This window comes from Cibotium barometz, chromosome 18 (genome assembly GCF_041138505.1).
Source record: "Cibotium barometz isolate CiBa-2024 chromosome 18, ASM4113850v1, whole genome shotgun sequence".
Lineage (NCBI taxonomy): Eukaryota > Viridiplantae > Streptophyta > Polypodiopsida > Cyatheales > Cibotiaceae > Cibotium > Cibotium barometz.
Window position 1 is genome coordinate 7,502,087 of NC_141063.1, and position 17,321 is coordinate 7,519,407.

General features: G+C 46.7%; 1 protein-coding gene across 3 annotated transcripts in view; it reads right to left on the reverse strand.

The window, feature by feature from the left end:
* Positions 1-17,321, reverse strand: part of AT-HF (HIS HF) — a 117,583-nt gene that overhangs the window by 27,547 nt on the left and 72,715 nt on the right. For all 3 annotated transcript variants that reach the window (XM_086812035.1, XM_086812033.1, XM_086812034.1), the window contains exons 10-12: positions 9,602-9,664; positions 8,730-8,792; positions 8,532-8,614 (exon numbers count right to left, since the gene is read on the reverse strand). In XM_086812035.1, the coding sequence (XP_086668161.1) occupies positions 8,532-8,614; positions 8,730-8,792; positions 9,602-9,664 (209 nt within the window). The remainder of the gene's footprint in view (positions 1-8,531; positions 8,615-8,729; positions 8,793-9,601; positions 9,665-17,321) is intronic.

A 17,321-nucleotide genomic window follows, 5' to 3' on the forward strand; every position in this document is an offset into this window, starting at 1 on the left:
TCCTCTGCAGGGAAAGGGGTCAATAATAAGAAAGACCGAAGGGAGGGGGGAACCACCTCTCTCGTGTCTCCAGACTCTCTCGTGCGCATCCATCACCTGGGGGGATAATGGGGCACCAATGAGAAGAGACCGGAAGAAATCCATGGCGATGGCTCTCACATGCGAGGGATCGGAAACAATAACTCCATCTTGGCCACGTAGCCTGCGAATATCGTCTCTCCTCCTGTGAGGGCCGGCTATCTCAAAGAAATCTCCAGTAACTCTGTCACCGGCCTGAGTCCAGAAAGAGGTCCTGGCATGGTATCTTTACTCCACCCTCCTCTCCTCAATGGACTGAATCTCCGTGCGGGCAACTGTGATCTGACTCTCAATTCACATGCTGTCCGGGGAACTCCCCTGAAGATGTAAAGAGGCTAGGCCCCTCCTCAGACTCCTCTCCTGCTCCGGAAATCCCTCCAATCTCCTCTGGGCTGCCTCCTGTAAGAAAATACTGACCTCCCCAAGACACTCATCCAAAGTGCACGCTGCAGATCCTGGGGAAAAGTCTAGACCCCCCCATATTTGCTCAATCCGGCTACAAATCTCAGGGTCCTGAATGAGGCTATCTCGAATCCTGGAGCTCGCATGTCTGTCATGCCTCCATGGGTCCTCTGGGGACAAAATAACCAGGGCATGATCTGAAAATGTAGTGCCTGCCAGAATACCAACCATGCCTCCACAGCCGCAAGCCCACTCGTCAACATAAAACCTGTCCAACCGAGAGAGGTTGGACCAGTGCGCCTTCTATCCGATCGAGAAAAGCTAAGACTCCCAAGGCTGCACCCAAACTCTAGAAGATGCCAAGGGTCCTGTCCCCTAAGAATCAATATCATCTCCTCCCATGCAGAGTACACCCCTAAGACAGTGGTCGTGCCACCTCCAAGTCTGTCCCCTGCTGCCTCTATCATGTTGAAGTCACCGCCCATGCACCAAAAATCAGCCTGGGGAAGGGCCTATCGGGCAGTGCTCCAAAAGATAGCTCTACCTACAGCCGCATTCGCGCATAAATGTTGAGGAAGCAAATGCTATCCTCTCCAATCAAAATGGTAACCACTGAGCACGTCCTGGAACTATGACTCCTGATCCTGTCACAGACGGCATAAGCTGCTCACTGACAGAGAGAGACACTCTTCCCTGAGTCCCTGAAGGACGGAAGGATGGAGACCAAAAAGTATGACTCCTACCTGGTAGAATCTTCCCGCAGTGACGGGTACGCCCCTCAATAAGATGGTGCTCCTGAAGGAAAAGAATGTCGATAGATCCCCCCACCATAGCCCTCTACGGACGCCTCATCTCTGAAAGAGGCCCCCCTAAGCCCTGAATGTTTCATGAGACAATCCTCATGTCAAAATCTGTGTGAGGCGGAACTACCGGAACTTCCCTCCACTCGAAGAGTCTTGGGTGCAGGCTTAGACAGGGAATAGTCACAATATGTCTTGGTGCGGAGTCGTGCCAAGTGGGTGTGGATCCTGCCCTCCATGTACTGCCACTCTACCCGAGCGGAGAGTATGAATACTTCGTGCTCCATCAATCACAATGAAGGTATCTGTAAGAAGGGGGGGGGAGGTACTGCGACGAGCGAGGTATGCATGAACACAAAAAGCAGCACCTCCACACTGGAGGTCACCATCTCCCCTCCTTGGTCTCAGTGTGCTGCTCCACCAAGCTCCATCCTGGCCAAAGGCCATAGATGAGTAAGAACGTCTGTGATCAAAAGATCCTGCAGATGATGCAATAGCTCAACTGCCTGATCCTGTGTGGTAGCGACCACCGACTCTGAATCCCACTCTGTCTCGGGGATTGCGCTCAAGGGGAAAGAGAAGATCATCGCACCATTATATGGCGTAGAGGGTCTAGAGTGATGGAAGACCACACATACCCGAATAGGGGCTACAGTATCCTCAAACCTGTCTGTCCCTTCCGTCAGAAGACATCGGAAGAAACCATTATCCATAGGCTACCCCAAGATCCTGGGAGGCCCGCCTGAAGACTCGGGTGGGAGAGCCCTCACTGGTGAGGCCACAATGGTCATCTCCACTGGCTCTGAGAAACAATGAATCAAGCGGCGAACGATACTCGCCGGTTGTCTCCTCTCCGGGTCAGGGGTTGCAAGGGGCTAACGGGAATGCTCTCGAGAGGCGGAGTGGGGGGGGATCGCAAGCACAGAGAAAGAGGAAGGGGCAAATGGAACGACTGCGGAAAGAGTCGGAGGTGAGGGTGGGGGAGGGGGGGGAGGCGACGGGGGAGGAAGCGAGGGGAGTGGGAAGGCGGAGAGGTTGGAGAGGGATGCTGCTGAGAGGTATCCATCGGAGAAGAAGGCTATTGGGGAAGGTTCGACAAACCGAGGGTGGGGTCAACCTGCCCCACTAGGCACTCAAGGGCAGAGGAGATGTCGCAACATGGAATCGGCTGCCACTTGAGGGGGGGGGGGGGGGGGGGGGGGGGGGTGCCGGCGGGTGCTGTGATAAGTGCTCGAAACGGTTCTCTGACAGAACCAAATCCTCCTGCTTGTTGCCAGCTTGGCACGCACAGCGGCGACGCTCAGCTCTGGTGCTCGGCTGGAAATCGGGGTAGGGGCCAACCATCTACCACTCTCCAACTGATTGGTCCTCCATGGTCGGAACCTAGTGCTCCGCGGCCTGGGAACCTGCTCCTCCCTCGGCCCTTGATGAGGATCTGAATGGGAAGTAGGAGGGGGAACCACCGGGGGCGATCGCCTAGTATGACGCCGAGGGCAAACTCTAGCCAGATGACCCATCCGTCTGCAGATAAAGCATTGGCCTGGAAGGCCAGAGTACTCCACTCGCTGCATAATGGGATCGCCCTGAAGACTGGGAATAGATATCATGTGAGGCACAGAATCCGGCAAGGCAATACAAATGCGGAGAGATGGAATCCCCGCTGCTCCTACGAGGGCCGAGGCAACGGTGGGAGGGGATTCCATCACTCTCCCAATGGCACCACCAATCACTGGGAGAAGAGGAAGGTATTCCTTCCTAAGGCCTGGAAAGCAAACTGTCACGGGAAAGCCTGAAACTCCAGCTAATGGGTCAAATGTTGGGTCGAAGCCGTGCTGCCACCATGCAAAGGCCTGGGCCGTACGCAGTGCAATGGGGCTTAGCTGCATGACAAGATCAAACGCTGCTTTGGGGGGGGGGGGGGGGGGCACAGCTGCGAAGATGGGGCACAAGCAAGTGAAGGGGGGGGGCGGGGGAGCGCAGGCAGAACCACAGGAGGGGGGGGGAGAGCAAGTCGCGCTACGAACCGCCTCTCAAGGCCACTTAGGCAAAGTATGGTGGCTTTGTGATGGATGGACCGATGTGCGGAAGAGAAATGTGTACGACATTCTTGTGTCCTCCTGCAAAGGCAGAATGTTCATTAGTGTCATAGATGCATCGGTGGCAGGGACAGTGGTTACAAGGAAGTTCATTATGTCCCACGTGCACTAGGCAATCAATGAAATTGGCCCTGATAACATTGTGTAGGTGATCACGAACAATGGGTCCAATTGTGTATCCATGGGCAAGATGGGAGTTCCCCAAGATTGTGTGGACATCTTGTGCAACACACAACCTGTCACCAGCCTAGACATTTCCGAGTATGAAAGAGGTCTAGTGGACTTCAGGACATCCAAATATTCAGAAAGAACAAGCTTTGGGAATGGGGAATTATCTTGGAATACACTCCTAAAATTTAGGAGTTTTGCTATTTTTGGCCCGACTCCGATGGAAATTCTGTTCGTCTCATTACGTCTGGAATTGAGCAGATACCAAGAGTTGCCAAAGTACCTATGACAAATGGGCTACCAGTTAGGATATTTTTAGAGATAAAGATTATGGGAGAGCCCATCTCTTAGATTGGGACATGTGGCAAGAAAGTGAATCAAAGTGAGACAAGTGACCTCACACTTGTCAAGACAGGGAATCAAAGTAAGACAAGTGGCCTCACACTTGTCATTATAGCCTTCTCTTGCCATTTTAGCTCATGGGAGGCCCAAATCTATAATTGGAGCCCCCTCTCTTCATTTGAAGGAGGCTCTCTTGTTGCACACTAGTCTCTACCACCATTACAAGCTCCCCTAATGATGGCTACTCTCTTTCTCTGTCTCTTGAAGGCTGCCCATGAAGAATACCGGCTGTTGGGGACTAATTTGGAGGCTTCCATCGCGAAGAAATACTGAAGGCAAGGGTACGTAATCATTTTATTACAATTTCTAACCATTGTACTTGCTGTACCAACCATTGTACTTATTGTACCAACCACTATACCTATTGTACGAGCCATTGTACCTACTCAACCAATGTTGTACCGGCTTAGTAGAGTGTACCTACTCTTTCAGATTTTGTAGCTGTTGTACCAGCTCTATTGGTGCTGCCCTGACTTGTTTTGGTTGCCCATGGTGCTGCCCAACTTGTTCATGGTGATGTATATGGTATATTATTTGCTTCAGCTGAGTTTTCCACATATGGCATCTTGAAGACCCGTGGTGATGGGGGAGATCAGTACCCTCACCAGAGGAGGTGGTTTACACGCATTCATGGTATTTAGGGGCTTCTTTTGATGATAGCCTGTGTGTTTGGTCCAACGATGGTTGTATATGGATACATCATACTCCGGCATCTCCCGTGGGGAGAGTTAGGCCCTCAAAGTTTGTACATGATATTATTCTCCTTGGGTAATATAATACTCCAAGGGGGGAGTCCGCCCATTCCGGCCTCTATGCGGTGTCACATGTGCAAGCTTCACTTTCAGCATTTGTGGATGTTTTGTCCAGCTTTTATGTTTTATGCAAAGTGATGATGGATATGTGTTAAGGTTGTGGCCATGTTTATATGTTTTAATATGCATTGATGGTATCAACAAGTGTGTCAAAGGCCCTAGCCCCCGGGCACCATGAGTTTCACAGCCTTGACTTGATGATTGAGGATGTGGGGAAGCTTGATTGGGTGAGCCATGTATTTTCAGCTGCATCTAGCATGGTGAACTTTGTCACAAGGAGGCCAAAGGTTTAGAGCATGTACTGGGCCAACAGGGCCAAAGGTTTTGAGCATGTGCCTCCAAAACTCGGTTTGCATATATGTTTTTTGTGGTGGAGAGACTAGTGAGAGTGCAACATGGCTTATTGTGCACTGTTGTGTATCATGAGTGGCCAGCATGGGAGGACAAGCACGAGCCCAAGTCTATAGCATTCTCTCGTATGGTCATGAGAGATACTTAGTGGCAGGATGCAGAGGGGCTTGTGAAAGCACTTCAGCCCATGTATAGTGTCCTTCGACTCACAGACATGGAGGGGAGTACCATTGGGCTGCTTTATAAGTTCATGGATAGAATCGGTGAAGCTCTCAATACTTGCCCTACCTTGTCGCCTAACAGCTGCTCACCCTTGCACAGTGCATTACCTTGTTTATAAATGTAGAGTCTAGACTTGTAGCTTTCTTGGTGCTTCCTATAACCTAAATCTTGATCTCTTAAGTATGTCACATATAGAGCTCAAGATATTAAGGAGATTTGGAATCGGCATTGGGATTGGTTTCATACGCCAATCCATGTTATTCGCTCACATTTTGCATCCCCTTTGGAGGAATGAGGAACTAGAGTCGAGATGGACCAAGTACATTACCAAGTTGGTGGGACTAGAAGGTGATATACAGCTTATGAGGAAGCTCGAGGATGAGCTTCTCATTTACCACAACAGTAGCCATATGTTTGGGCGAGCTACTACATTGTTGAAGGAGACACAGTTGGAACCAATGTCTTGGAGGCAAAAATACAGTATTGGTACACCCAACTTGGTAAGGTTCTTGAATCTTGTATCTTTGTCTCCTATTCTTTCAAAATCTATATTCAAATTCTATTCTCTTTGACTCTTAACTTTACATTCTTTTTTGTACAATGTAGACATGGATTGCATTGAGAATTCTCTCCCAAGATTACAGTTCAGGGCCTTGTGAGAGAAACTGGAGCACATAGGCGCTTTTCCGCACGAAAAAGAGAAACAAACTCTCCACAGCACGATTGGAGAAGGCTTGTCTTTTGCCATTGCAATCTTCGATCGCTAGAGCAAAAGGATCATCCCATTGAGCCTTGCCAAGTGAATCCAGATAAGATTGGTATCATGAAATGCAAGGAGATTCCCGAAATTCCTTAGGAGAAGAGAGATGTCTATTCCATGCTCTATGAGGAGATCATGGCTCCAGCTCGCACTACACGATCTCGTCGAGAGGCTAGTACTAGTGCTACACCTACATCTCTAGAGGATGAGGCATTTGAGAACTCAGCTACCAACAATGACCCTGAGAGTGAGGCTGCAGAGACAGAGGATGAGCATGGGATGCAGATGAGGATGAAGATGCAGATAGCAGAATCATTTTATTTGGACATGTTATTTATTTTGATCATGGATTTTGAGTCATGACTCATCACCCACGTGGTGATCCATTTGATTTATGTTTAGTTATCACTATTAATGAAGTATGAAGCGTTTTCTTGGTAGTGGGCAGTGGCCAAATGATCAATCGTGATTTGTGATATCATTATATCTTACATGTATTTTGTTTTTATTGAAATAAATTCAATGTGGTCTCTTATAAGTTATGTATTCATGTCATAGGGCTAAATACATATTTTTCTGTATATTTCAAGTTAAAAATATACATGTTTTTTCTATTTTGTTTGAAATCTTTTTAGACCCGTTTCTTACCTTTTCTCAAACGGTTCAAAACGTATGAAACCCGTTTCATACCTCTCGTTTCAGAAACGCCTAGTAACACTGGGCTAAAATTAAATAATCGAAAATCTGATGACAAAGTTAAGTTGACAAAAATCTCGTTTTGTCAGAATCATGAGGCGCGTGGCCCGTGCTAGGCAGAGCCGGATCCTCTTACTGACGATGATGAAGAGTTAGATCCGGACGTTCGTAAAGCCCTGCACCAATCCTATCCTGGTCTCTTCAAGTGTGCAGGGAAACAGTTAGGAGAAACAGTGGAAAAATGGATCGAGGCAATGGAAGAATATTTTGATGTAACCGGTTATAATGAGAGGAGCAAGATGGCTCTCGCCAGATTGAAAATTGTGAAAACGGCCAGGGTCACATGGAGGAACCATTGCGAGACAAACTGTCTCAACCGAAATACCCAGACCTGGTTAGATCTTAAAGCGTACCTCAGGAAGATGTTCTATCCTCATATTTGTTTTTATTGATTTATTTATATTTATATCTATTTATACATATACATATGTACGTATACATATATAAACCTTTTATATAAATATATATGTACATATATATGTATACATATATAGATCTTTTATATAAATGTATATGTAAATCATAGTTGTTTCTCGTACGCGTACAAACAGGTTCGTACGGTACGGTTCGTACGGTACAATACCGTACGATATCATACGATACGAGTTTTTCTTTCTTTCTTTCTTTTTCCCAAAAAAAAAATCCTTGGAAAAAAAAAATCCAAATGCTAAAAAAAATATAGAAACCCTGCTTTACGAAGATCCCAAATGCTCGCAATACTTCGCAACTTTCGTGTCCACTCAGTATTCCATATGGGGTTGTTGAGAGACCTAAAAAATCTGGCAAGGTAGACTGGTAGTGTACACTTGATTGGTAGGATGAGAGAATCTTGCTACATCACTTGGGGATCCCTGGTATAGGTAGGCTAGACAATTAGATTCTCAAGTTATGCACGAGGGAGAAGATTTGGACATGGCCATTTTGATCTAGAGAGGAGTCCCTAAACTTATCACCCTAGATGCACTCCTCGTATTTGTGCAAGGACGGTCCCTTAGTCATAAACGCTACACTGGGAGACCTTTGGTATTGCATTACCCATCCAGGTTCTTTTTTGGAGACAATCGGGAGATCCAACCGGGAGAGACACATATCCATGTTCTGGTTCCTCAAGCACTGTAGACTCCTCCCCTCCCAACCTTCCCTCACATTCAAGCTTGAAGCTCCATACGTTGTAAGTGTAAAAAATAAAAACCGTATTTTATCGTACGGTATCCGAAAATTTCATATCGTACCAAAAATTCCCGTACGGTATCGTATTTTCGTACCGTGACAACCATGATGTAAATATATGTGTATATGTATATATATGTGTGTATGTATGTATATAAGTATGTATGAAAACACACACACACACACACACACACACATATATATATACATACATAGGTACGTATATTTGTATGTGTGCATGCATGCATCCATACATTCATTTATGTATTCATGCATTTATGAATGTATGTATGTGTGTGTACGTGTGTATAATGTACACACACACACGTCTCGAAAAAAAATCAAATCTAACAAGGAATAATGCACCAGCTTCACAAAGAGTCACCTTCAGAGTCCAAGTGGACCATGGACACCATCATGCATTGTGCTTTTACATCCCCATTCATGTCATCAGCACCCCAAAGCAGGTGCAAGGCTTTATGTATAAAAACATACATCCAGTAATGCAACTTACCTTCCGTTTTTGTCTGTAAAATCTCGAATGCCCCCTCCCACTGTCAAGGGAACAAAAACTTTCTCTGATGTACGCCGAAGGACCTAAAAATTATTCGCACCATAGTAAAGACTCCACTTTGATGATGAAACTTTCATTGAACAAATAAAGCACTAAGTTCCTAGCCTAGAGAAAAACATTTGAGCATGAAATCCTTACCTCCAGCATGGGCATGTCACCTAAAGGAAATTCTCGAAAACCTGTAATGTTGAGAAATGCCACCTGCCCTTCACGTATCACATTACATTCCAATTCACTATGAGAGGCCTATAAAACTTCTTGTGTGTGCAGGCAGGCTCTAGCCTGAGTGGCAACACCCTCTGTTTGTGGACATACAGGTCTTGGGTTTGAACCCACCACAAACATAGTACAAAATAATAAACTCTCAAAAAAAAAGGCACATGCATGTGTGTGAGCAGAGGCATGTATGATGTGTGTGCATGTGTGTGTGGCCGTGTGATGGGCGGAAAGGCATGCACATGTGTATGCGTGTGTGCATGTGTCTAATATGCCTGTATTTATTTATTATGTATGTATGTGTGTGTGTGTGTATGTATGTGTGTGTGCATGTGTGTAAATGTATGCATGCAAGCATGCCTGTATGGATGTGTGTGCATGCACGGTGCGTGGATGGGATGTGCATACATGCTAAATGCAACAGTTGAGAAACCATCACATTATGACATGTTAAACAATGGTCAATGTCTGGAGCAGCCTCCATTGCAGTTGTTGAAACAAAAAACACATGCATATGCACTAGGGGGTTTAAAATGTGGATTCACGACCTTAATACATACAAAAGGGGTTTATTTGTGCCTAAAACATGTGGATAGGGGTATACCCCCTTTTTTTCCCGTTATATAGGGGAAAGGGGGGAAAAAAAAAGGGGGAGGGGGGGGTGGGGGTGGGGGTGGGGGGGTGGTAATATACCCCCTCAGTCAAGGTCGTTGAATGCAAGTGATAGGGTGGTCTTGGAAAAGTGGGGGCCTCAGTGACCTAAGATGAGCACGTCATAAGGAAATAATTACTACCTCATCGGCTCCTTCCTGATAATACTGACTTGCAAGCTCAACAGGTTTGCCAAGATTGCGTACCTATCACATTACAAACAAAGAATCTCAGAAAAACATGCAGAAAAAAGATATGCTCTTACTTGCACTCATTTACTCATGGACTTTCACCATGTTTAGCAGAAGGTACAATGCTCAACTTGACATCTATATACAGGGCACACCATAGAGGCATTGATACGACATCAACTGTCACGACCCTGTGTTTTTCTCTAGACAAGATGCAGGTGTGCACGGGGACATGGTGGACAATGTGAATGGCATCAGGTTGGAGTCAAAAAGGGAGCCCATATGTGGACAACCCCAAGTGTGAAGGGGGCCAAGTGATAAAAGTCTCTCAACCCATGGGGACAAAGGGTTTTGGTGGGGACAAAGGTTTAAAAACCTTTAAAAATTATTATAAAGCCCTTCATTAAAGAAAAACGTGGCCCATATGCTATTCTGGGGCCACGTGTGCTTTTTGGGAAGAAGAGGGGCTGGCAGGCAAAAGAGGCGCCTATCTCTTGAGGAAGCGTGTGCTTTTTTGGGAGAAGTGGACTGGGGAATACATGCAGATCTGTACGACTGTACGGACAGCTGTACGGACAGGACAGAAACAGGCGCCTATTGAATCCCTCTTTCCCCTTTGCTTTTGGCATGAAGCTGGCTGGCTGCGCTGCTGTCCATACAGGCAGAGTTGGACACAAAGGCGTGGACTGCAGGACAAGAAGGCAGGACACAACGGGGCTTTTCCTCGTGTCTTTTTCTGTCTTGTGGAAAGCGACATAAAGACTGTAAGTCTCTCTTTCTTTGTGAGCAAGTGGGACTGCAGGTGATGTCTTTCAGAGTCTCTCTTTTCACTGGTTCAAGACTGTTCCAGAGTGGTTCTCTCTAGCCCTTTGTGAGAGGAAGGGTTTGGCAGTTCAGAGGGTGGAAACAGGACAGTTTATGGGCTGTTTTTGCTTGGCTGCAAATTCAGCTATGTACTTGGGTTTCCGGCTGCAAGTACAGGTCATTTGGTTATGTTTCTTGGCATGGGAGTGATGCAAGCTCGCATGGCTGCGTGCTCATGGAGCAGATTGTTTTCTTCCTGCTAGAAAGGAACAATGGGACCTACAGTTATGGGCATCTCTATGTTGCCAGATGTTTCATGAGGGAACAAGTAACTAGATGTATGGAAACAGGACATAAGTTTCAAAGGGAAACAGGCCTAAGGGTTTCATGTGGAAACAGGTCGTAGGCTTCTCGACGAGGAAACATGTTTCGGGTTTCTCCATAAGATAGGTCACATGCAGGCAGAAGGTACAGGAATGGACACATTTTTGGTACAGCCTTGCTACTGATTGGACAGGGGACAGGGAATCCATGACAAAGATGGATAGTACCCTTGGAAGGTAGAGAGGGTTTGTACAGGTGTGTCGACTGTATGGTATGCTATGCTGTGATACTCTTTTGAGAGACAGTTTGGGAGTCTGTGTTGTGATGCAAAAGCACTGGATGTGTCAGGGTGTGATGTTGTTCATAGTGTGAGAGGCTATGGATGGTTGTGGCAGCCTTGATCATGGGAGAAAGCTTCTGTATGCAGACTCAATGTGTGAGAGTCTTTCGATGCGAACAATGGCTGGACTTGTTTGTGGATGCCGAGTGGACAAGATGCCAGATGCAGGTTCTTTGCAGGCTTCCAGGGTTCTACTGTGACGGCTGTGTTTCCAGCCTTATATTGTAATCAAAGCTCTTAAAATCAATTAAAGAAATACCGCAAGGAGCGCCACTGCGATTTGGGGCCAATCGGTGTCCGTGTACTATTTGCAGGAGCACTCTAGCTCCCCCTGTTTGTTTTCCTTTTCTAGGTCCTCAATGGTGTTGAAGTGTTTTATGTGCGAGTGTTTGTTTCACCGCCCTTTTGGTTTCTGAAGGCCGGTTACAAGGTTCCATTGCCAGGACACATCGTCGACTTTCTCAAGTGGGCGAGTCCGTGGTTGCTTTGGTTGGGACAATCGCCAACTTTCCTAAGGGGGCGAGCTCGTGGTTGTCTCATGAGAGTCACATCAAAAGCTTCAACATGAGGAAAGTGAAAAGGAAGTGCAGGACACAGTACAGGATTTTGTGTCTTTGCCTATATGAGGTGAAGAGCAAGAGCTGAAGATGAAGCTCAGGAGAAAAGACACCAAGGACAAGAAGTAGTCGGCTAGGAACAAGAAGCAGTTGAAGTGTTATGGTGCAGGAGATGCGTTGAAGGCTATGGCTTTCGACAGTTTGTCACCGGTGGTATCTTCATAGAGGCTTCATGGGTTCGGAAGACAGTTTCTTTCTATGTTTAGCAGTGGTGATCTACTATGCTTCATCGAGGACTTGTGCTTACCACTTGGGTGGAGTGCAAGCAGGTTTTGGGTGCCTGAGGATGTATCAGATGAGGCTCAGATGGAAGTGGAGGAACTTGACGAGGTTCTTATTCGTGAGCATATACTGGCACATAAGGAAAGAAAGGTACAGGGTAAAGTTTCCCGTCGCTATCCTGTGAAGTTCAAGAGCTGTTCACTGATGGATACGAAGTGGATGGAGGAGGTTCACTGATGGATGCGAAGTGGATGGAGGAGGGTGACTTAGCAGATTCACCTCAGGAGTTGCAGCTTTATCTTGATGCCTATGAGTTGGAGTCGACTCTTGTTACGGCTCATTCAGGTTCAGCAGAGCATAGGTCTGGAGCATTGCCTGATGCTCAAGAGGGGGGTAGCACCTCCGCTCCCTTGTTACAGACAGGCTCAGTTGTCATCTAGGAGTCGCTTGGTGACATCTTTGTATTCACCCGAAGGTACTGAGGCCGACAGTACATCTGCTTATGGGACTTCTATGATATTGTGTACTAGTCACAGGAGATGGTGGTTGAGTATGGTTCACAGTCGCGCGCACCTCAAACTGCAACTATGGATAACTCTATGGAGGGCATAAGTCTTGCGAGCAGTCCTAGAGTTGGTTTGGTTCATATATGGATCGAATTCTATTTGTGCATGTATGCATACACTTTTTGAGGTAGAGGTATTTTTGTATTCTGGTGCCATTGGATCCTGGTACCATTGAGAATACATTGGGAAATACTCTGCATTGTGTTGAGTGCTGCATGTATGTTGGTATGATACATCAAGTGCTTTATTATGTTCATGGATGCACCATTGGGTGTAACTCCTGCGGGATGGCCATGAGACATATGTGGGAAAGTACTTACTAGATGTAGTGTTTGGATGCATTGAGTGCTTGCATATGCTCATGTTGTACCATCAGTCGTGGGACCTGCGGGATGCCCATGGGCGTAAGGCTTGCGAGCAGCCCTTAGACTGTTACTTTGGAGTAGGTAGAGCATTTTGAGGAGCATATTGTTTGCGAATGCATATGTGTGTCATGCATATGTGTGTCATATGTAGAATGATGCATGGTTTTGTTTTTGGCTAACACAGTTAACGTGTTTCCATTTGGTTTTAGACTTTTGCTGTAGGTTCTGAACGAACAAGCAAGAGGACAGTGTGGCTTATTGTGCAGGATGATTATTTTATCACCCAGATGCATTGGAGGGCCATTGTTTTTGCCATATGGGGTATCTTTGCTCATCAGATGCTTTACTGTGCCATTGAGTGCAATCGAGGACGCTTGCCATTTTTCAAGAGGGGGGTATGTCACGACCCTGTGTTTTTCTCTGGACAAGATGCAGGTGTGCACGGGGACATGGTGGACAGTGTGAATGGCATCAGGTTGGAGTCAAAAAGGGAGCCCATATGTGGACAACCCCAAGTGTGAAGGGGGCCAAGTGATTAAAGTCTCTCATAACCCATGGGGACAAAGGGTTTTGGTGGGGACAAAGGTTTAAAAACCTTTAAAATTTATTATAAAGCCCTTCATTAAAGAAAAACGTGGCCCATATGCTATTATGGGGCCACGTGTGCTTTTTGGGAAGAAGAGGGGCTGGCAGGCAAAAGAGGCGCCTATCTCTTGAGGAAGCGTGTGCTTTTTTGGGAGAAGTGGACTACATGCTGGCTGCGCATAGGGGACAAAGGGTTTTGGTGGGGACAAAGGTTTAAAAACCTTTAAAAATTATTATAAAGCCCTTCATTAAAGAAAAACGTGGCCCATATGCTATTCTGGGGCCACGTGTGCTTTTTGGGAAGAAGAGGGTCTGGCAGGCAAAAGAGGCACCTATCTCTTGAGGAAGCGTGTGCTTTTTTGGGAGAAGTGGACTGGGGAATACATGCAGATCTGTACGACTGTACGGACAGCTGTACGGACAGGACAGAAACAGGCGCCTATTGAATCCCTCTTTCCCCTTTGCTTTTGGCATGAAGCTGGCTGGCTGCGCTGCTGTCCATACAGGCAGAGTTGGACACAAAGGCGTGGACTGCAGGACAAGAAGGCAGGACACAACGGGGCTTTTCCTCGTGTCTTTTTCTCTCTTGTGGAAAGCGACATAAAGACTGTAAGTCTCTCTTTCTTTGTGAGCAAGTGGGACTGCAGGTGATGTCTTTCAGAGTCTCTCTTTTCACTGGTTCAAGACTGTTCCAGAGTGGTTCTCTCTAGCCCTTTGTGAGAGGAAGGGTTTGGCAGTTCAGAGGGTGGAAACAGGACAGTTTATGGGCTGTTTTTGCTTGGCTGCAAATTCAGCTATGTACTTGGGTTTCCAGCTGCAAGTACAGGTCATTTGGTTATGTTTCTTGGCATGGGAGTGATGCAAGCTCGCATGGCTGCGTGCTCATGGAGCAGATTGTTTTCTTCCTGCTAGAAAGGAACAATGGGACCTACAGTTATGGGCATCTCTATGTTGCCAGATGTTTCATGAGGGAACAGGTAACTAGATGTATGGAAACAGGACATAAGTTTCAAAGGGAAACAGGCCTAAGGGTTTCATGTGGAAACAGGTCGTAGGTTTCTCGACGAGGAAACATGTTTTGGGTTTCTCCATAAGATAGGTCACATGCAGGCAGAAGGTACAAGAATGGACACATTTTTGGTACAGCCTTGCTATCGATTGGACAGGGGACAGGGAATCCATGACAGAGATGGATAGTACCCTTGGAAGGTAGAGAGGGTTTGTACAGGTGTGTCGACTGTATGGTATGCTGTGCTGTGATACTCTTTTGAGAGACAATTTGGGAGTCTGTGTTGTGATGCAGAAGCACTGGATGTGTCAGGGTGTGATGCTATTCATAGTGTGAGAGGCTATGGATGGTTGTGGCAGCCTTGATCATGGGAGAAAGCTTCTGTATGCAGACTCAATGTGAGAGAGTCTTTCGATGCGAACAATGGCTGGACTTGTTTGTGGATGCCGAGTGGACAAGAAGCCAGATGCAGGTTCTTTGCAGGCTTCCAGGGTTCTACTGTGACGGCTGTGTTTCCAGCCTTATATTGTAATCAAAGCTCTTAAAATCAATTAAAGAAATACCGCAAGGGGCGCCACTGCGATTTGGGGCCAATCGGTGTCCGTGTACTATTTGCAGGAGCACTCTAGCTCCCCCTGTTTGTTTTCCTTTTCTAGGTCCTCAATGGTGTTGAAGTGTTTTATGTGCGAGTGTTTGTTTCACCGCCCTTTTGGTTTCTGAAGGCCGGTTACATCAACCCTCCGAGTTTCATGTGTGGTCATTGGAGTATCGTCATGTGATCATGACCTCTAGAAGATAATTGGCTCTACACATTTATATTCGGTGGCCAATGTAGCTTAAGAGAGTCAAAAATAAAAAATATCATTCAACTGGTGTGGAAATTTAAAAAAATCAACTAAAATGAAATGATCCTTCCATCAGTGAGACGGGTAAGATGAGAGAGTTGAGATTGACCAATCTAAATTAATTGCTTAAACAGTCAAGTGATGTACACCTACTTTTCAATCAACACATTGTGATGGGAATTTTTTGCTCAGGTTTTTGACACACATTTGGCCGGAAATGTGTGTGGGTGCTGCACCCATGTTCGTCAACATTGGCTTTGCTCTTTTCCGTTTGGAGTTGTCGCGTCAGCATCGGTTGGGTGTCGGGTTTTTTGGATCTTGGCAGACTCCCGTCAAGTGATCTTCATCGGATGCCCTCATTGTTTCCTTTGTAAATATTATTTGGGGTTGCATCTTATAGAAGGCTAAGAGTTTAGCCTTTTTTTTTAGCCATATTTGGGGGAGCAAGCTTTGGAGGTGTTTTTTAGTAGCTTTTTAAATTTGTAATTTAAGGCTATAAAGAGCTTGGCTCCTATTTGATGAGAGAGAGCATTGTTTTTAGAGGAGAATTGTTATATTTGTAGAGAGGAATCGGGCTTGTACTCATTGTCAGGAAGGAAGTATGGACTTTGAATAATAAGAGAAGTTTTTTATCAAAAGCTTAAGGAAAGCTCCGTTGTCCTTCTGTGCGTATACCTAAGAAAGAGGTTCAATGTGTGCCTATGCATGAGAGAGAGAGAGAGAGAGAGAGAGAGAGAGAGAGAGAGTGCTTCAGTTAGCAAAATACAAGTTGTCGCCATCATCATCGACACCAAGACCAACGTCATCATCATCATAACATCACCACTATCAGCAGCTACAAGCGGGACGCATAGCAAGGGGTGTTGCGCCTTGTAACGCTTGTGAGAGCCTCTAACAAAATGCGAGGTCCATGGTTGGCTTGGCTACTAGAAGGGGCTTAAAGCCCTTGCTTGTTGGCCCGGGTTCGAATCTTTGCCGCACTTGTCGTGTGGTGGCCACACTTTGGTGTGGCTGTTAGCACCCATCTGTGTGGCTTGTTGGTTGGCCGGAGCCGCGTGTTCACTCGTTTCTCTCAGACAATCACATACCTCCATCGCATCAGTCACATGGATCCCCGCACGTACCCAAGGCTTGCCTTGGAGTCCTCAAGACAGCTAGCACTTGAGGGCCAATCTGGAGTATGGTATGCATTAGTTTCCACTTGGTTCTCACTATATGGGCTCCGCATGGACCGCCTACCACCCCTTCAGTACAGTTTGGACTCCCCTTTTCTCTGGCTCTCTCATGAGGATATCAACCAGGTTTTCGAGTTCCTCACGCTCATTGAGGATGGATTCATCCAGCAGCCTGGGTACCTACCTGAGTGTTCACATGTCCCATGCCATGCGGATTGCGATTGGCCAGATACGAGTTTCATCCCACTGCCTCAGAGTGGAGACAAGTAGAGCTGAGCGCGTCTTCAGAGCTGGGGAGCTCATACGGAGACCCAGAGAGGAGAGGATATGCCGATTATGCCACACAAAGGTTGAGACAGAGGAGCATCACAAATGCCACTGCCTAGTATACTATATGAGATCCACAGAGAGGTTTCACTGTCTGTTTCGTGAGGGATTTGGTCTCCTCTCCAAGATCATTGACTTCCCGGACCAATGTTGCCTAGAGCTCTTCCTGCTTGAGCTCCGCAGACACAGGAACACTTTCTTGAGAGAGCTTCGGACCCAACTACCCTGACCCCTCCCTCACTAGTTTCTTCCAAACCCAAGAGGTGGAGGACACCCATACAGTGGATCTTGTCGGGCTGCTCCGGAACCACCTCGTCCGAGAGCAATTACCTTGGACTGGGCCTCCACATTTCAGCGTGCCCGACGCCCCTGGGGTCCCGGACTGTAGCCACAATCCCCTCATCAGCTCCAGATCCACAACATGCCAAGCTACCTTTCCACGTGAGATAGCTAAGGGAGACCTCTCGGCCATACTCATTAGCCCATGCTTGAT